Source organism: Micromesistius poutassou (genome assembly GCF_964030765.1).
Source record: "Micromesistius poutassou genome assembly, chromosome: 8".
NCBI classification, from domain to species: domain Eukaryota; kingdom Metazoa; phylum Chordata; class Actinopteri; order Gadiformes; family Gadidae; genus Micromesistius; species Micromesistius poutassou.
Genome location: NC_140278.1, coordinates 15,789,794 through 15,812,038, shown reverse-complemented (window position 1 = coordinate 15,812,038; position 22,245 = coordinate 15,789,794). Strand labels below are relative to the sequence as shown.

At 43.3% G+C, this 22,245-nt stretch overlaps 1 protein-coding gene across 2 annotated transcripts in view; it reads left to right on the top strand.

Annotated features, from left to right (window-relative positions):
• Window positions 1-22,245, top strand: part of syngap1b (synaptic Ras GTPase activating protein 1b) — a gene marked incomplete at its 5' end in the record, with an annotated part of 107,730 nt that overhangs the window by 42,846 nt on the left and 42,639 nt on the right. For both annotated transcript variants that reach the window (XM_084471757.1, XM_084471756.1), the window contains one exon: window positions 10,592-10,697. In XM_084471757.1, the coding sequence (XP_084327883.1) occupies window positions 10,592-10,697 (106 nt within the window). The remainder of the gene's footprint in view (window positions 1-10,591; window positions 10,698-22,245) is intronic.

Sequence of the window (22,245 nt, the reverse complement as noted above, 5' to 3'; positions counted from 1 at the left end):
ACACATATCCATTTCTGTGGTTGTGAATCCAAAGTCTTCAAAGTCTTTTGGGGTGCTCATGATGTCCACACCGACCGTGAGCCCGATTGATTACACCGCTGGTGTGTCCCTGCTCTATCGCATGAATCCCCCTGATCCACCCTTCACATCAGTAAACAGAAAGCATTTAAATGATTTCTGTATGCAGAGATGGTGAATCACTTTGGTAAATGATATCCGCTCTTAAATCAACATACTTGATTGCTTAATAATTAAGCAGACGCTTTTATCCAAAGTGACTTGCAGTCAATTCCCAGTTTGAATTGTGGGTTCAACAAACAAACACTTTAGTTTGACATGAATTGTTAGAAAGGCCTTTGTGGCACTCCCCTGACCACACGCCACCTAGGTGGATTGGCTTGTCTGCTCTGAGCGCCAAGAGACACAGGTAAATGTTGAGTAATATCCCCCAGAGAGGGAGGGCTGTTTTACTGAATATCAGACCAGCTGTGATTATCTTTGGCACTCAGCCTACGACCTTGTACCTTGTACCATCCCATGCCACACCTGACTATTCGAAACCTTATTTTTATTTTGAATTTTTCTGTATTTAGTTTTCTTGTTTTTTTTTGTAAAGTGTCTTTGAGTGACCAAAAAAAAACGCTATATCAATTCTATCAATTATTAATTATTGCCAGATCATAGCCGTGCAGATATGGAGTACAACAGCAGACCTCGGGTGTGATATTGCTAGTTCTACAAGCACCACTGGTTAGTTACCAGTAATAAGTGACACCAGAGTATGATTAGTTTGTTTATTGACTCATTTATTTGCCTCCACCAACGCAAACAGATCCACAACGGGACTGGACTGTTGCCAAGCAACTCATACACATTTTCCTGTGCACTAACTTGCTATTTTGTGTAGGTCTACACAGAAATGCAGGCCAACTACTTTGTATCATGTACGTTTATATGTACGTTTCCATTTATTGTGCATCAAGTGAAATAGGATTCTGTTGACAGTGGCTTTGGTGGCAACGTGGGATTCCGATGAGTTGACAATTGACAGTTTGATCGTCAGTACATTACTGCAATGATGGCTGATGTGATAAACAGTTATTATAGATATCTGTAAGGCGGAGTTAGACATAGTATAGAATAGTTAAAATTCCCAGTGATGTTATACTCTATATCAGCACTCATAGAACGCCTCTCGTCCAATCAAATTATTTGGTCATAACTAACTCTTGTATAAAGCCGTTTATTTGATAGTTGGCAAGATATTACAAGCCAAGCTGAATACTGACATGTCAGAGCTCTGGCTAAACATGTGTGCCCGGATGAGTCAACGCACCACAGGTGTGCAGCACCACCCAGCCCCAGAGTCCAATCAGCCTGATTCGGTCCAGGTGAGGCTGCTTCCACCAGCCGTCCACCACACACACTCCACAGCCTGAATAAGAATGCATTAGATATGCATGAACATGGCTTCAAACACACAACCAATCCTTGGCTTGTTGGTTATTATCCTTATTTAATGCTTTAATCTAATACTATACAATATTACATATTGGACCTTTGTACAGAATGCTTATGGATGTGAGTTTACACATTTTAGCAAGGTTTAAAATGATTCAGAATATATTTGACCACATGTAGTAGAAGGCAAGAATATTTTTTAGATGCATGGTTGGATTGATTTTTATGGAAGCCCACTCCCGCCAGTAAAAAAAAAAAAAAGATGAAAACTCCTTGATAAATTATGAGATAAAAAGTTGAAATTATGAGATAAAAATTCATAATAATGAGATAAAAAGTCGAAATTATGAGATAAAAAGTCAAAATTATGAGATAAAAAGTCAAAATAATGGCATCCCGAACCATGCAAAAGACAAGCAATCCTGAATAAGTTAAAGGTGGCATGAAAATTTCACTTTATGAGGTTTTCTAACATTAAGTTGAGTTCCCCTAGCCTCCCTATGGTCCCCCAGTAGCTAAAAATTGCGTTAGGTGTAAACCGAGAAGTAGGTATCTTGCTCAATCTTTGAAAAAAGGATCGCTGAAACGCTTTGATTTGGCTTCCGGTCCCGTATGACGTCATACGGGACCAGGTTACCTCCCCTTTCTCTGCTTGGCCCGCCCAGAGAATTTGGCCCTCCAATGAGACTATGAGCTAGGACCGTGCGAGCGCCACATGTGTGTGTGTGTGTGTGTGTGTGTGTGTGTGAATACACACACTGTAACGCAAGTGTTCTTTGTTATTTGGATAACCGTTCTGCTGTTGGTGTTATGGAGCATAACACGCAACACAATAACGCAAGCTTGCATAAAGCTCCCATTTGGGGCTCCAGCGGAAGACAACCCCGGGCAACTGGCAGCGTTTAGCGGGGCTCTGACAGACAATCCTGGGCAACAATCCTTTTCTCCTCCATGTCGCGGTTCCCAATTCCTTCTCAACCAACCCGACGCAGACAACCCCGGGCAACAATCCCTTTCTCCTCCATTTCGCAGTTGTACTTAATATTGACGTGGAAGTGGAAGAACCAGAGGCGTTTGAGAACCCGACGCAGTCGTTTGAGATTCATAATATCATCCGGAGGCGCAAACGGCTTTTGACCATGATAATATATTTAAGCAATAGATCACGACAGGCTGTGGTATACGCTCATTATACCACAGTTAAGGGGCGTTGTCCGTCCCGACACGCAGCGGAGGGGCGGACAACGCTGCTTCACTGTGGTATAATGAGCGTATATCACTGACTGAAGTGATCTATTGCTTTTATAAAACGGTTACGTAAATATGGCGAAATGAAAGTCATAGACACCCTCAATTTTGAAAAAGCTAGAAAGTCGGAAAGGCATTTTTTTTAACGAATACAAAAAAGTAGTCCCTCCTGGCTGCCAGCAAAGTGTGCGGCGGTTGCTATGCAACACACTGTAGCGTCCTTCAGAGAGAAGGCTAGGCTAAAGACGGTAGCTTGGTTCGCCGCAATAGGCACGCAATAGGCACACGGTCGGCAATTTAGCCTACTATCGAGTTAACTCGATAGAAGGCTAAATTGCCGACCGTGTGCCTATTGCTTTACAACATTTCCACCCTCTCCAGCAATCAACATGTTTTTTAGGCTTCCGTGAACTACGCTATCGCTTTTATATATACATAAACAACAGTTAGAGTTAGGCGCGGAGTGATACTGAACTCTGTAAACTGAACGGGCGTCATAGCTGTGTGTATACGCTCAATATACAACGGTTGGGAACCAATCAGATCGCTTGATTTAGGCCCCCCGTTTTATAAATTATATTATATAGATATCTAAATATAATGATATTATATAGATATAGAGCTCCAGGACTCCCGCCGGAGCACCCGGAGTGTTCAGTGTTCCACTGTAAACACTAGCGCATGGTACCGTGGCCACAAGCTGCTCAGGGCCACACCCCCCCCGCCCCTACCTTGACCCGCCTCTAAAAACGGCACGTTTGTGGAGAGCTCATAGTGGGACTGGCTCGTAGTGGCTGTAATTCTGCACCAAGGCAGAATTTCTTGAACGTCTTCAAGTACTGTATTAGGGGCCCACTAACACCTATATTAAAGCATCCATAAAATAGCATGCCATGGGACCTTTAAGAATTACAGCTATGGTTACTTTTGTTAAAGTCTTTCAATAAGTACACCGTTACAACTAAACAAATTAGATCTCTGTTCGTGTAGTCAAAGCTACACGAACAGAGATCTCATTTGTTTAGTTAATTTAAGCATGGTTGGGGATGCCAGCGATGATGGTGACAATGAAGGGACCTTTGAAAACAGTGCTACTGGAGCGCATGCACACTTTACTTTTTATCTCATTATTATGACATTTTATCTCATAATTTAGACTTTTTATCTCATAATTTAGACTTTTTATCTCATTATTATGACATTTTATCTCATAATTTCGACTTTTTATCTCATAATTTTGACTTTTTATCTCATTATTATGACTTTTTATCTCATAATTTTGACTTTTTATCTCATAATTTCGAATTTTTATCTCATAATTTCGACTTTTTATCTCATAATTATGACTTTACTTTTATTTTTTTATCAAGGAAGAGTTTTCATCTTTTTTTTTTTTTTACTGGCGGGAATGGGCTTCCATAGATTTTCATGTTATACCAATACTACACATTAGAGCGTTTACCTTTATAAATGAAAAATAAACACACAATTTTAAACATGCCCCTCCAGCACATTGTTTATCCTTTGAAGAATTTCAATATCCCTGAAAAAAAAAAAAGTATATTACAAATATAATATTAAACCAATCCCGGCTGGCGGAACAAGAATTACATTACGTGGCACTTGCATCATGAAAAAACGATCTAGGTGCTCTGGCTAACTTCAAGGTTCAAGGCCACACAGCTGCCCTGACATGAAGGCAAAACTCATGCTGTTAGCCGAAGGCATTGATCACTTCCATTGGCAATAAGAGAGATCCATCTCTACAGGATTGAACATCCACACGCCAATTTATAGCAATAAATTATATAGCAATATAATTTATAGCAACCTTTTAAAAGGGTAGTCTGACCACATGAAAAGGGTGGAGAAGGGGTCGACTCGTAGTACCAATGTGGGGACCCATCCCCTGCCCCCCCCCTCCCCTTATGCATTTTTTTTTGTATTTTTCAAAGTATTTGAACCTGGAATCCTGCTCCGAGAGGAGGCCTTGAAAGGTGAGCAGCGGCGGCTGGGCCGGAAGAAGCGAGCACATGGAGTACAGACTCCTCAGATGCTTGGCTGTCCTGCCTCTGCATCGCACAAACATGGGATAAATGATTCCACGGCTTGCATCACTAACTAAGCCTTGCAGTGCAATGGTGTGAGTATAAATCAAACCGGGAGTTGATGAGTGATGTCGGGCCATCATTAAGAAGGGATGAAAGGATTCCTCCTCCTTCCCCACACTTTATCAAAGGATTCACCGTCCTGCTGCTCTGACGTCGCACGTCTTCCAGCTGTCAGACCCACAGTGACATGCTGTTTAGGCTCCTACATGCACATGAGTGAACTTTCATGAGTGAATGTGTGTGTGTGTGTGTGTGTCCGCAACTTGAAGTGCGCAAGCTTATATATGCAATTGAAATGCGGACACTCTTAGACACACACACACACACACACACACTTTATATATAGCTTTTCTGGTCCATCTAGCCCTCTTTCGTAGACACTGTCATAAAACTTCCTGTGAAATAATTCCCATAATTCCCGGGGATGAACACACAGACCCCGGGAGACAGAGGCACAGGGAGGTTAGAAAGGAAACAGCCATGAAGACCAGAGGAACAAACTGTCAGAATCATGTCTAAACTTACTGGAGTGTAAACATGCATGCGCGCAAACAGTCTTTGTGTTTGACGTGTATGCGCACAATTATCCACTGACACAAACACGTTCACAAACACACTGATTGTATGCACACATGGACACAAAAAAAAATACACACAGACAGACATATACACACTGAATGCATTCACGCGCGCACACATACGCACTCACGCGAGCATGCACACATACACTGCAGACACACAGTCCTACATATTTGTACATTCAACAACAAACAAATATTAACATTCTGACACACACACACAAGCACACACACACAGCTGTGACAATCTTCATCAGTACCGTGTCCAGTTGTGGTTGAGAGAATATTGGGCCCCAATATTCTTGATCAGGCCATCCAACCGGAGGGGTTCTCAGTACATCGCATGGACCGCACGAGTAAACACCGGTAAAGCTAAGGGAGGCGGTGTGTGCTTTCTGATTAATAACTTGTGGTGCACTGATGTGGAAACAGTCTCTAAGTCATGCTCACCAGTGCCTATACAGCCTATAGAGCCATCCCGCGACCCCACTTTGGGAAATCCGACCACCTTTCTGTGCTTCTGCTACCTGCTTACAAGCAGAGAGTGAAATGCGAGCAGCCCAAGGTGAGGACAGCTCAATGCAGGACTGCAGACAATATTTCCCAACTCATGGCCTGCTTTGACCTGACAGATGGCCAATCTTTAGGAGGTGGGCATCGAGTCTGGATGAGTATACTGCAGTGGTCATTGCCTACATTTGTTTCTGCGTGGAGCTCTGTATTTCAGTACGAACAACTTGCCTTGGATGAACGGCGACGTACACCGGTGGCTGAGGGAACGTAATACATCCTTCCGATCCGGAGACAGCAAACACTACACAAGATCCAGATACGAAGTTCGGAGAGCCATCAAAGCTGCCAAGAGACGGTACAGAGATAAATTGGAGCAGGATTACACTGGTCGTGACTCGCAGCGCATGTGAAGGGACTGCAGGCGATTACGGACTACAAGCCCAAACCCGGTAGGATTACCGACTTCCATGCGTCTCTCCCGGACGAATTAAACAGTTTCTTCGCCCGCTTCGAAGCCCACAACTCGGACCCCTTAGGCCTACCAGCTGCGCGGCGGCCACCCGATGCTGTTGACCTACAGGTAACAGAGACTGATGTGCGTGAGACTTTCAGTAGGGTAAATGGACGTAAATCTGCCGGCCCAGACGGCATTCCATCCCGTGCCCTTAAGTCATGTTATGCCCAATTAGCCCCGGTCTTCACTGACATATTTAATCTGTCCTTGTCTATGTGTGTGGTTCCCCGCTGTTTCAAGGAAACCATCATTATACCTGTACCTAAGAAAACACCTGTCTCTTGTTTAAACGATTATCGACCAGTTGCTTTGACATCTGTGATTATGAAATGCTTGGAAAAACTGGTTATTTCATCCATTCAACGTAACATCCCTGCTACCCTCGATCCGCTGCAGTTTTCCTATCGTGCCAAAACGTTCTGTAGATGATGCTATTTCACTTGCATTGCACACTGCCCTAGTCCACCTTGACAGTAAAAATAAAAATGCCTATGCCAGAATATTGTTCATTGATTATAGCTGTGCCTTCAATACGATTGTACCATCCAAGCTAGTGCTGAAGCTTTAAAGGCCTTGGTCTGGGCAACACCATCTGTTTGATTTTCTGACAGGCAGGCCCCAAGCTGTAAGGATAGGCAAAGCACTCTCATCCACCTTAGTGCTCAGGACCGGGGCCCCGCAGGGCTGCTGTCTCAGCCCTTTACTTTACAGCCTGTTTACACACGACTGTGTAGCTATTCACGACTCAAATACCATCATAAAGTTTGCAGATGACACTACTCTGGTTGGCCTTATAAGTAACAATGATGAGTCGGCCTACAGAAAGGAAGTAGCGAACCTTACCCTGTGGTGCCATGACAACAACCTCTTTCTTAATGTCAGTAAAACTAAGGAAATTATTGTTGACTTTAGGAGGGCCAAAGTAGATCACACTCCCATTACCATCAACAGAGCATCTGTAGAGATTGTTGACAGCTTCAGATTTCTAGGCATAAACATCTCAGACACTCTAACATGGTCATTGAACTCCAAGTGCACCCTCAAGAAGGCACAACAACGCCTTTATTTTCTGAGGCGTCTTTAAAAAATTTGACCTAAGTACCAGAGCACTTGTGAATTTCTACCGATGCACCATTGAGAGCGTTCTTTCTTTTTGCATCACAGTGTGGTATGGGAGCACAACCTCCCATGACCGTAAACAATTGCAAAGAGTTGTCAAGTCAGCAGCCAGGATTACTGACGATGACCTACCTGATCTCCACGACATTTACACTTCCCGCTGCAAGAGAAAAGCTGATTGTATTATTAGAGACCCCAATCATCCCGCCCATGCTCTGTTCTCTCCCCTACCATCTGGGAGACGTTACCGTAGCATTAAATCCTGCACCACCCGTCTCATTAATAGTTTTTTTCCACAGGCGGTCAGACTGTTGAATAGATGATGATAGATGATGCACTTTCTGTCTTGCACTATGCACTTTATGTCTGTTTTTTGTCTGTTATATGTCTCCTTGTCTGTTATACTGCATGTGAGTGGCGGGGCAAAATGCATTTCATTGTATTGTAGACTTACTAAATACATATGACAATAAACCAACTTGAGCTTGAGCTTAAGTGAGTTGCTTTTGTCTGAGCATCTCTTGTCAAAATACATGTCAGGACTTTTTGGATATAATGTGCTGTGTTCCGATATCTGATATACTTCCATGAGTACACTTAAATGTAGTACACTATCCGCACTCACTAAGTGTGCAGATTTTCGGATGTCAGTGTTGTTCCAAATCGAAAACTCAAACTGTGGTGCACAAACCGGAAATTACGATCGCGACTGCCGTCACCTGCCCAAAACATCCCGCTGCCATTGAGTACGAAAAGTGCATCGATCCACACTCAACAGTTTGACCGTTTCGAGTACACCATCCGGGTCCTTTCAGTGCACTTATTTTCACCCCGATCTTAATTGGAACACCCTACGTACTCCCGTACTATAGTAAGTACGGGAAGTATGGATATTGGAACACAGCACTGGTCTTTATTCACTGTACTGATATTATCAACACACTACCCTGACAGACACTGACCCTCTGGTCTAGATGGAAGTCATCTCCTCTGTGTCACACCACCACAGTGGCTCGTAGAGGACCCTGAATATAACGGTAGAGGGCCCAATCTCTCTCTCCTTATGTTTCTCTCTTGCCTGCAGAGAACTCTGAATATTACTGAGTAGATGGCCCCATCTCTCTCTCTCTCTCTCTCTCTCTCTCACCAACTCTCTCTTTGTCTTTCCTTTTCTCTATACTTGTCTCAGTCCTCCTCATGTAACTTTCTCTCTCCGCCTCTATCTTTGCCATATCACGCTCTCTCTCTCTCCCTCTCTCCCTCTCTCCCCCTCCTTCTCTTATTGTTGTTCCCTGCGGTCCCACTTTTATGAATTCAGGGAGCCTGGGGCCATCCGTTGCGATGCCATCGAGTGTGTTTTTATCTTTCTTCATCCATCTACCCGTCTCTCTATGTGTCCATCTTTCTGGTTGTTTCTATATATTTATTTACCTTCCCCAGCAGTGCAGGTTCTCAACTTCCCTCTGGACTCTAAGTACTGTACCGGGCGGTGACTCGCAGCAACGCTCCAGGAAAATACAAATTTTATTCACCTTCGGTTGTGATAAACACCTGTCATTCGGGGCTAGAGCTGCTCTGGCAATGTCTTCCAGGGTGTGTGTGTGTGTGTGTGTGTGTACGTTTGTGTGTGTGTGTGTGTGTGTGTGTGTGTGACTGTGACAGTGTGTGTGTGTGTGAGTCTTTTTGTATCAGTTTTTATTATGAAAAGATTATGACTTCGTTTTTGTATCAGTCTTGGGATCACAACTTCACATTGCCTCGGCAGCCTCTGTGACAGGAGCCCAGTGCTAGTGGATAAGATGATACAACAGATGACATTCAGCTAGGAGTAGTACTCCGACTGCTGACACAGACGTACCACTGAAGCAACAAGGAAATCCGTTTGAGGCCAAGATAAACAGCCGGTTTGCGGCCAGGCGTCTCTTTTAAGCACAGGTGATAAGTTATTATGTGTGTGAAAGTAAACTTCTCCGTTGAACAGCCGCCGTGGGTCCATGGTGGGTGTCTCTAACCAGTGCTTGTGTTTATGGTTGTGCGTCCCGACTTGCCCTTACATTTCTGGAGAGGTGGACATTTAGTATTTAGTCATTGAGCATTTCCAAAGTGTATTACAGTGTCTCACAATGAAGCAAGAAGATTCACCTAAAAGCATTCCAGTTGTTATTCTGTAGAGATTCCCCTGAACCTAGTTGGAAGGTTTTAATCTGTCCAGATCATCAACCGTCTCGGTCCCCTTTGATGATGCTGAAGCAGTTCACCTTGGCCACTAACTTCTACTGCTCGTCTCTTGAAAGGGATGGTGATCAAGCAATAGCAAGGACAGCGTCAAATGCACCCCTAGGGTTGTCGCAGCCCTCCCCCTGACTGCAGTGTTCCTGGACCTGTGATGAAGTACAGTACAGTGTCAACTCAGATGACCATGCCTCTTTTTAAATGCAAGGGCTGTTGCCAGAGTCCCCAGATTTTTTTTTTTTCTCTAACTTATAAAGCATGACTTCAAACCCACCCTTTCCTATATTACTTATTATAGGTTGATAACCAACAGTAAGGGATGAAATAAGGAACAATCTGAAATACAACTTTAAACTTTCCTACTGGGAAAATTCAGACAACGGACACGGGACACCCATTCTACCAATTGATGCACTCTGAAAGATTATAACACCATTTGAGTTCATGTGTATGCTTGTGTACATGCATGCGTGTATGTGTGCACATTTATGGGTTTGTTCTTGAACGTGTGTGTGAGCGAGTGTGTGTGTGTGTGTGTGTGTGTGTGTGTGTGTGTGTGTGTCTGTGTGTGTGTGTGTGTGTGTGTGTGTGTGTGTGTGTGTGTGTGTCTGTGTGTGTGTGTGTGTGCGTGTGTCTGTGCACATGTGTGCAAGCATGCATGTAATTGGTGCACAGAAGCCATAAATTCAACATGCGAGTGGCACGAAAGCAGCTCTATGGACACGCAGGGTACCTGCAGGGCTGCCTGGCCCCTGACGAGTGTGCTGACCCGCTGCTCTCTCTCTCTCTCTCTCTCTCTCTCTCTCCCTGCGCAGGTTCACCCTCTGCTGATGCGCGAGAGGCGCTCCGAGTCCCACAGGAACAAGCTCCTGCGGCGGACAGTCAGCGTTCCCGTTGAGGGACGGCCTCATCCAGAGATGGGTAAGCGACCTGATATGCTGCATGAAAGGGGCCCGCCCCCTGCCTGGCTGGGTTACACAGAGTTATATGGAGTTACATGGAGTTACATAGAGCAAAGAGTGACATAGAGTTACGTAGAGTTACATGGAGTTACATAATTACATAGAGTTACATGGAATTGGATAGAGGGGCAAAGATGATCACAGAGTTATACAGAATGATAGAGTTACATAGAGGTACATAGAGGGACATAGTGTTAAATAGAGTGGCAAAGAGTATCGCAGAGTTATATAGAACTATATAGTTACATAGAGGAACATAGAGAACCATAGAGTTACATGGACTTACCTATACTAACAAAGAGTTAGTATAGTATAGAGTTACTTTTAGGTACATATACACACACACATACACACTTGACACATACACAGCAGCACCCATATTAATGTGTTTATTTAAGGTATTTTGAGGTAAAAAAAGTTGTTTGGGTGTACTTCAGAAGAGGAATCAATGGTGTGGTTGGTCAATGTCTCTCTGCCTATCTCCCTCTCAGCCTCTCCCTCTCGCCTCTCTCTCTGTTCTCTGTCGCTGCTGCTCTCTCTATCCCAGGTCCTAACCCATCTTCCACATCTATCCATTGAGACTCTGCAGTTACTCTTTTTATTTGTTTCAGTTAGGCTCTCAGCCTCTGCCAACTTCTCTCTCTTTCCAGTCGACTTTTCTCTATTGGGCACTCACTCTTTCACTCTCCCTCACGATTCAAATGGCTTTAATGGCATTGAAAACATACATTTACATGGACTTTTATTATTCACTTTTATCATTATACTACGTAGGGTTAAGGTTAGTACATTGGGGTAATCAAGATGTGCACTGAGATAAACATGGCTGGTTGAGACGACTGATTGTCTGGGGGAAGAAATGGTAGAGACTCTGGTGGTCCCCCGGAGGGCCTTTGTGATCAGCAGCTGAGCAGCTGCTGATCCATGGTGCACTATGTGTGGGGCACCTAGGTGTTAGTAAGAGCTTTGATGGACATGCCAAACTTCTTGTGTCTCCTCAGGAAGTAGAGGCTACTTTGGGCAGCATTTGCTGCCTGGACCAATCAAGATCGTCATTGACGAGCACACTGAGGAACTGGCAGCAGGAGACTCTCTCCACTCCTGCACCATTGATCTGCATTGAATTTGGACATTGAGAGATAGCGTGTTTCCCTGGCACCATGTGGCCAAGACAGGGATCTCCCCCCAGTAGGCGTTTTCAGATGAGACCCAGGATGGTGGTGTATTCTGCAAACTAGACTAAAACTAAACTTAAGCATGACGCTGGAGCTTTGCATGGCCAAGTAGGGTTAGAGCAGAATGAGCAGGGCTTACAGGAGGGGACCGAGTACACAGCCCTGAGGTGCTCCAGGGCTCAGGGTCAGTGCAGAGGCGGTGAGGTTACCTATTCTCACCACCGGGGGTCTGCTCGTCAGGAAGTCCAGGATCCCTTTGCAAGGAGAGGTGTTTAAAACCCTGATGCAGTCATAGTCGGCATAGGGATGAGTTCACGTCCAAGTTATTAAGTTGTCCAGCATATGTTACAAAATTAGAATTATAGATACTATAACTGTCTCTCTCTCTCTCTCTCTCTCTCTCTCTCTCTCTCTCTCTCTCTCTCTCTCTCTCTCTCTCTCTCTGTGCTGCAGGAACTTTTCTCAGTGTTTGTTTGTTTGTTTGCATCTGACTCAGTGTCTGCTTTCACCTTCTCCCACTGTACACCTCCTCTACACTCCTAGCTATTTAGAGGCTGTCCCAAGGGACTGTATCTCTCTGTCTCTCTGTCTCTCTCTCTCTCTCTCTCTCTCTCTCTCTCTCTCTCTCTCTCTATCTCTCTCTCTCTCGCTCTCTCTCTGTATGTGCACTATACTGTGGACGCTCTCTACATGTGTTTATCAACACGCACTCTTGTGGACGCACGCCTCTCTGCAGCGGAACACTGGCTCCCTGAGAGAAACCAACACACGCACACACACACACACACACACACACACACACACACACACACATACACACAAAAACACAAACAACAACCTGTGATAAATGGTGAATTGTTAATGTGAAGATTGACATTACTACAGTGAATGTAAGATAACTATCTGATTGATATGATTGTCAATCAGATGATGTGCTGACACTGCAATGCAGAAGTTCCTGTTCTTAAGCACTTTGGCTCATAGCCCATTGCCTAGCACGGTAGTGTGTCTATCGCAAAGCACTCTATATGCTATTGTTTGGTAGCATTTTATGGGCTAAGATGACACCAATATATAGACCAGCTATGACCATCATTACGCACCTTTAGCCATTTTATCTTCTCAAGAGCTGTTTATATCGGAGTTTAAAGAAGGAGCCAATCGGCATGTCTAAGCATGGACATTTGATACCGTTTAACACATTATAACACTTTGGGGGCTCCTGGTTTTCATGAACCAACACCAGAAGAACCTTGATCCTTCTCACTGCAGTCCAATCTAACACTGTGTTGTAATGTCTTAACACAAATAGTGTGTGTAAAAACCTTTGGAAATTGATTTCAGTAAAAATCCTGTGGTCTTTCAAAGTGCCTGGGCCTGCGCTGCATTCACAGCTTACCTGGGCTGCTCTCTCCCGGACACAACCCAAGCTGGGGAATGTCTGGTTTGTGCTGTGGACCCTCAGACCCTGATCATGGTAGAGGGGGGTGATGTGGTGTGGTCGACGACAGGGTGTGTAGGCTTAGCAGTCTCTGGCAGGTGATTGGCTGGTTGGCCTATCAGAGATTGGTTGGTTGGTGGAAACAGTTTGGGATGGATGTTTGTAGGACATGTGTGTCCCAGCCTTCCTAAACGGAGCACCCAGACATCTCCATGGACTGCCTTCATACACCAGAGAGAGCAACGTACAAGGCTGAATAATCATGTGACAAGGAATGTATTTTTACTCAAGCACTCAAGACATTTAACTAAGTACCACTCTAAGGTATAATTTAGAACAATCTGAGCGAAAACTACAGAAGTGCTTTATACCAGGCACTTTTATCCAAAGCGACTCTTTTTGGAACATGTCATTAAGGAGCAGGGAGGTGTTAGGGACTCTTGCAAGGGATTCCAGACAGACATGTCGACATTGGGGTTAGAATCCTTCAGCTGGGAGTCAAACACCACTACCACACCTAGGCTATACATCACCCTTCAATAAATCCTTGTAGACAGACATTAATGTGAAATTGTTGAAACTTGTGAAATTGTGAAACTTTTTTTGGGAATGTAATCCTAATAATTACAAATAATAACCTTGTTTATATTGTTCCTCATCCATTTACAAGGAGATTGTATAATTTGTCCTTGCAGATAAATAGAGCTTGTTTCTCCAATTGAAAGGAGTGTCGGTAGTAAGCAATGCCATTGCCACTCTAGCAGCAAGTCTGATACTGAGGTCAGCCTTGCATCAAGACAGACATATTCACTTCCCCCATATTGCTTTGCAAATTACCTTAGCCTCTCCTGCCATGGCTGGCTGTAGCCATGGCCAATCCTTACCTCTCCATGATGGTCATTCCCACCTTTGTTTCCTTCGTTGTGACTGCCCACGAATCGCTGCCTGTGTCTTCCCATGATCATAGTAGAAATGTATACTGTATTTCAAAAATGAATAAAATGTGAAGAATACATAATTATAATAATAATAATGGACAGCAAAATGCTAAATGAATGAAACTATACATGATGAACCATTATACATACGTTTCTCAAGTGGACATGAGTGCTGATGTAACTCCTGGCGGAACTACAGGATAAAGTACTCAAATGCACGACTCACGAGGCACAAGTCTGGTTTAACAAGAATAGTCTTTACTTGAAAAGCAAAGGTCAGTACACCGGTAATCAGTTTGGTAATCAGGCAACGATCAGGGTGAGGACAAAGGCGTAGTCTGAGGAAAACGACTGGGAATCGAAAAACCTTGAACTGTATTAATCGCTAGAGAAATGCTGGAACAGTTGATACAAGGAGCAAAGATGAACTTGCACAGATGGGAGGGAAACATGCTGACTTAATACACTAGGAGGGGAATGATAATGAGGGACAGGTGAAAACAATCAAGGTGAGGTGAGGACAATCCCAGAGGCAGGAAACACTGGTATCTGAAACGAGAGGAGACGTGAGACAAGACAAGGTAAAACAGGAAACGATGAGAAAATGTCATGACTAACCTCAACCTTGACCAGTGTCTGCCCAGCACTCCTCCACACACCTACTTCCTCCTGGGTTGTGATTGGTTGTTTGACAGCAAACCCCTGCAAGGCCGGCAGATGTGTCAACACACAAAGACGGTGTCTAGATGAACCGTGGGTCTGTCTGAGTGCCGCCTGGCCTCCCCATCACGTCCTCTCAAAGCAGACATAATCATTTCTCTTCTCCGTCTACTATCCGGTAATTCCTCTTTAATTAAGACATTGATCTGGCTGTATATTTGCAGTGCAGCTTAACAGGATGCATGCAAATTAACTTCTTGATTAGCAATGCAGCGTGGTGACAAGATAAGTTGTGGTAGTAATCTGTCACTTCCTTTTGTCCGCTGTTTCAAATAGTTACCATAAACACAGGTACGTGTTGTTGTATGGGATAAAACTGTTTTTGTTGTTAAGGAAGATGCTTTCATTGTGAAACATAACAGTTGAGTTATCACTGAGTCATCACTCAATGAAGGACTCGTAGAGGCTGTTTAACTCAAATGGAGTAGATGAGTGGATTATGTACGTCAATATATGTGCAGGCTAAATTCCCAGGTCATTTTACCCAGGAAAGAGTTTGAAAAGGGTGTAGACAGCCATTTGTTTCAGAAGGTTTTGTGAAACAAACCATGAAATGGTGCAGCCAGCTAAAGTAGTCAAAGTAGTCTGTGCTCATGCACAGCATGGAAGTGTTCATGTTTCTGCCATTTTAGTGTGGACAGCAGCATTTAAATAGCTCCTTTTTTTCTAGTAGGAATGTTTGTCTTTATTGGTTAATTGTCTGTCTCACTATGGCCCAGGGCAATTTCTGGAACAAATAAGACCATAAAGTAGCATCTTACCTTATCTTAAATCGCTGGTGAGGACAAAAATCTTAACCTGTGAAGCCGAGACCCTACACTAGGATGGATTCAGGACCCTGGACAGCAGCCATTGAAGCTAGGCCAAGTCATCCTTAATCAGTGCTATCCAACGCAGCGGCTCCTTGATTGGCACGGAGGAACACCTTCCAGTGTTGACCAAACCAACTCTGTGGCAGCTACATTGCCAGGAGTCTCGCCCTGCTGTCCAGATGCCATACAGGCATCCAGCAAAAACAGTAAGCAGCTCTGAAGAGCAAGCTAAGATGAAGAGAAGAATATTGAGGAGTAATAGTCCACTGTTGTGTCTTCCCTTATGTGTCACACCCTGTTGTTGAAGCAGGCTCCAGTCCAAGCCTGAAACCCCATTGGAGTTTTGAACCCTTTGTGTTCAATAAACCCCTAAACGCCCCTTTACCCTTGAATAAATCGCCTATTATTTTAACTCAAACCATTACACAGTGTCTTACTGCTGTCAAATGGCCAACAAAATAAAATAGAATTCTCAATCCTCAAACACCAAACTAGCTTTAGAGAAGAAAAACATCTCTGGGTGGATTGAACTGTCGATCGATTGGTTTTATTCTTTAGACAAATTGACCAGCTGTTCAAATAACTTTTGAACTAAAGTGACGTTGGAAGTTGCAGTAAAAAAACTGCAAAAAAAAAAAAGTACAAAGCAGTTGCTGCAATGCAACGGTTCTGAAGGGCAGGTTGATGCGGTTGAAGCAAAGTTTGGTGCAGATTGGTGAATTCTGGGAAAAGCTAATCTCCCTTTCATTAGCTGTTTTAGATGGACGCTCATTAATGAATTTGGCCTTTACTGTTGTGCGTTCACATCCACAATTGACTTTCTCTGAGGCTGCTCGATTGAAAAGCGTATTATCTAAATTACTTTCCCTGTGGCATGCCCTCACAAACACTTTGAAGGCGGGTTGGTGTCAACATTTGACTCAATACAATGTCAACCAGTAAAGAGGTTTTCAGGGTATTTTTACTTCTATCTGTTTGCCTATTCGTTCACTAATTCCTGCTGTATTCTATCTCATTACTGAGGTTGTCTAAAGGTGAAGTTGGTTGGTAGAATTGCCTTGATCTGATAGGCTGTAGTCTATCTCCAGCCTATCAGGGGGGAGATAGGGTTGCCTGACGTTCGGAGTGGTACATCAATGTTTGTCTATCAATGTCTATCAATGTTTATGAATGCTCTTCTAATAGACTTTGACAATTTGGCAACCACAGATATAATGCACTAATGGCTCCCAAGGCACAGTGTAAGAGCAAATGCAATGCAATGTGAGTTAAATTATATGTGTGTATTATAATTCTTTTTTTTATAACACTTCTTTTCACTTTTTTTTATAAGTTGCCTTATCAAGAATATAATACAGCCAGTGTTGCCTGAAGTCTCCCATCCAAACGTAAGAGGACTCTTAGACAAGTGTGTTATGTTTGGGGTGAGTTTTTTGTTATATTTCATATGAATTTCTATATTCTCACTGAAGTTTACTGAGGATGACATTAATAGGACACAAATAATTGATATTGTGGCCCCATTCCCCGTAGGATAATTAAAAGAACACAGAGACCAACAGAAAGGCATAAATATGCTGTATTAAATATGCTTTTCCTTTTTCTTCAAGTTAATTGCTTTTTGGCAGACACAGCATCCTGTCCCTTGATTCACAGAAAAGTGTTTCACTTTCACTTACACTTACACACTTACAAGCCATTTCTCCACATCTGACCTCAAAAGCTTCTTGGATACACTTGTCATTAAATCATTAACAACCAACCTGTTAGCACAGTGGTCCTCCCCCATATACCGGCCCGAAACATTTGGGAGAGGGAAATTGATGTATATGTTTTTATAAACATGAACCATAAACTGTTTGTATGAATACTTACAGTTGGAGTTCAAATAGAGTTGTGTTTCACTTATGATTTTTGTCTTTCATTAGAAAGATTTACTGAACTTACTGAACTAACAGTACTATGCATGTAAGTATTCTGATTTACATAGTTATATTCAAGTTTTATTCAGATTCAGATTTGTTGTACATTTTCCTAGTAAGCCCTTCAATCCTTCAAAGTAGGGGAACGCATAGCCCCATTTGAGAAACACTGCACTAGTATACTAAAACATGCTGATAGAATCATGTACTTTACTGAAGCATAAAATTAGAAAAGGGATCACACCAAAAGGGGAATAATGTCTCCTCTGACCCAATGCATTACTGCAGGGGATGGGGGGGGGGGGACTACGTCAAGGGCTTAATCTTGGGTGACTTTAGAGGAAGACTTTGGTGATGAGGAGCAGAATTTTGATTGTCTCAGATTTTACGTCAGCGAGAGCAGAATTGGATGGAGCAGTGCTTTCCAGGTTACAACGTTACACAGGACCAATAGGTCATGTCTGAAACCCTTCTTTTTCTCTCTCTGTCACTCTCACTCTCTCTCTGTCTCTTTCCGTCTTTTTCCCCACGAGAAGCTTGTTCTTCTTGTCTTTGCCGTGATTTGCTGAGTCATGCTGCCGGCTGGCTGTCAGGACAGGAAATGAATACAAACGCGTAGCTGCTGTAGGGCTGTTTCTCCGCCTGACGGACACAGTGGCTGATACCCCCCCAACTCAGGGTTAAATCCCCAACACTCTGGCGTGAAGTATTTCACCATCGAGACGCACGCCACCCTTAAGCCCTCTTAACTTTATTAAGAGGGCTGTAAAGACGAATGTTTCGTAAGTAGACTTAAGGTGTGTAGAAATACTCTGTTAGCAAGTTTTCACATTTTAACTACTTGTCTCGCAGAGATCCATATTCAAGGAAACCATGAGGATGAAGGACAAGGCTCAAGGACAAGGCTCCTTCCCACCAGGATTACAATAAAAATGAATTTGAGAATGGGCGAGAGTAGGAATGATTCAGTTCAGTAAAACAAACAAGATTGTCTGTCATCTTAATGGAACACGTCGGCATGAGAATACACATACTTCTCTCCAAATCCGCCTCTTTCAGTGCCAGTGTCATAATAATAACTACACCGCTTGTGTAGCGTTTTGTCTACATTATCCAACATTCAGTTAATGTTTGACAGCTCACATACCGCTCTCACGTCGCAGTGTACATCTCTGGAAAGACAGGAAACAAGCTCCCCCCCCCCCGCCCCAACCTGCAACCTGCTCTATGCAAACGGTTACATAATGCAGACGCTCAGCGCAGCACTCTGCTGTTGTGATGCAATAGCTCACCAAAGGTGGGGAATAGCAGGAGAAAGCCGACGTGACCTCCGCTTGATTGACGCACGTGTGCCGGCTTGCCATGCTCAGAGGTCCCGGGTTTGTGTGAACCTCCCGACCGCAAAGACACGCTCTCTGGGAGGGTCTGCCAGAGGATGCCACACGCACACGCACACACACACACAGAAAGTCCCACAGGCATATGCTCACACACACATACAGTCTCACACACTTAAACACACACGAGCACACACACGCACGCGCGCACACACACACACACACACACACACACACACACACACACACACACACACACACACACACACACACACACACACACTCTTACACACACAATATATACAGGCATATAATCATGCACACATCCTTGCACAGACACTTTTCCTCTGATCTCCCGTCATGGGGGACCTTCTGTACCTGCAGCGAGATGATGAATGGAGCTTGGTTAGTGTAAAAGACTCTCAATGGACTTTTAGTCTAACCCAGGACTGTCCTGACCCACTTTTTGTCCAACCCAGGACTAGTTCTGGTTATATATGATGAATTGAGCTAGGTTAGTGTAAAATACTATCGTCGAGTCGAGTGTCTCGATGGACTACTGGACTAACCCAGGCCTAGATTAACCCAGAACTACTCCATCTGCAGGACTAGAATAACCCAGGAATAGTCAAACCCAGGACTAGAATAAAACAGCACTAGAATAACCAAGGACCAGATCAACACAAGGCTAGGTTAACCCAGGATTATATTGACCCAGGGCTAGATTAAACCAGGACTAGAATAACCCAAGACTAGTATAACCCAGGAATAGATTAACCCATGACTTGTGTAGCCCTGGACTAGTATAACCCAGGAGTAGATAACCCGGAACTAGAATAACCCATGACTATTTTTAAATCAAGGACTATCTTAACCCAGGGCTAAATTAAGGACCAAATGCAGGGAATGTAGAAAAATGTAAATATACTGTTAATAAGATATATCTATTGAGTGACATGAATAGGTAGATTGTTTTTTCAGGATACTTACAAGATCAGGTTACACTTTACAGTCATTCAACATTAATCAACATTAGTTATTGCAGTAATAAGAATTAATTAACACTAAACTAACAGTTAACTCCTTAGTAATCAGTTACTAATGGTGTTCATTTTAACCAAGGTGAAGGATTTGTAAACAAAGGTATTATACATATTATACATTATACATATATATACTGTATACATTATTATAATAGCTAAGCCAAATAAATGATGTATAAATTAATACCTTGGTTAACGTGAACACCATTAATAAATTATTACAAGCCCATTAGTTAACTGTTAATTAACTGTTAGTTAATTGTTAGTTAAAGATTATTACTGAAATAGCAAATGCTATTTATTGGTAAACGATTGTACATTGTAAAATGTTACCCAAGATCCTCACCAACTTGGTTAGGAGCACGGTAGAATAGTTGAAAGGCTTAGAAGACCCAGTCCTTGACCCAGTGTCCCCAAACTCTGATCTGAACAGTGTGAGATATCTCTATGAATTGTGCATGCTGTAATCGCCTCAGCCACCGCACTCACTCACTTTGTGTTCTTTGTCTTTACTGGAGAGTGTAAAGAAGACAAGATGGAGGCCGTTGCCGCTTTGCACTGCATCCGCACCAACAAAAGGATGTAAAAATAGATATAGAAGCAAGAGTTAATCGCAGGAAACGTTGAGGTTGGCATGGCGACAGTGTTGTCATCGTGCTGCCAGTGTCAGAGAGTAAAAGTGAAATTTAATTAATTTAAGTTGTCATTTTAAGGATTTTGAGTCAGGTTGGATTAGACAGGCTGTAATTCCACAGCCTATTGGCACTTCATGTTTCCATGGTTACCTAGAACATTCAACATTCAGTTACCAACTGGCATTTTGTCTATGGATCATGTGGTTTTCTATATAAGAAAGTTCTGACTGTGGTTAGCTGTTTTTGTTGGTTGTACAAACAGTATATGAGGACAAGAAAATGACAGAATGACATAAATAAATAAGTTTTTCTGTCCAGTCATGGACAAGAGATGGGAGATACTCTTAGCTTGTTTTACCTTCAAGAATTCCAACTGCCTCGATAAATGAATCCAGATCAAAACCTTATTTCAGATTAAGCCTTGCATTTGCCGAATACCACTGGTAAACAGCAAGGACATCGGCAAATTAAGAGGAGAGAGAAATGATGTGAAAGAGAGAATGAGAGCCAGTGAAGACAATAAATGAGAGAAGGAATCAACCTAAAGGGTGGAGAAGGATGGAGGGTAAAATAGAGGGACATAGAGAGGGAATAAGATAAGGAGAGGTATAGTGATAGTGATAGGGGGACATATTTATGTAGATGTATTGAATGTAAAGAGAGGGAGTGATAGAGAGAGAGAGCCTGGAGAGACTGGTGTTGTCAGGCACACATCCATACTGTGTCTTACTATCAGCTGATGAGCACATACTCAACTGTGTAGTCAAGTGTGTGTGTGTGTGTGTCTGTATGTGTGTGGGATTGTGTGTGTGACTTGATACAAAGAGTGACTTGGGCCGTGTCCCAATGCAGGGGCTGCATCCTTCGAAGGACGCATTTGAAGACCGCTTACGTCACAGCGGCGCGTCAAGTGCTGTCCCATTTCGAAGTATCCTTTAAATGCGGCCGAGATATGCAGCCTTCTTTTCCCGGATTTGAAGGACCCACCGGGTGGATCCTTCACGGCACAACGTATCCCAAGATTCATTGCACGTTGGATTTTTTTTCAGGAATGGCGCGGAGAGAGCGGAAGCGGCAGCTGCAGAGAATACATATTTAATGACAAAACTATGTAAAAACATTTTTTTTTATAAAAAAGTAAGGTTGGGACCATTTTAAATATGTAACTTTATTGTCAAAGTTCAATGACATTAATGCTAGACATATAACGTTAAACAAATTAACGTTAAGCCAACGTCCTCTCTTCCTCTTCACCCGGCGGTGAATCTTCTCCCACTCCTCCAATAAAAGATAAAACATAACAAATAAAATTAGGATTCCTGGCTCCATATTTCTCCTCCACTGTCCGGTTTGAACCGCAGCTGTCAGGGTTGCTAGGAGACAGGAGTGGCGCGTAGTCACGCAAGGTAAAGGACGTTAACGGCTGGTTATGCAATCCGGAAATGCTCTGTAGGCTAGACCGTCCCATTCCACAACGCTCGTTC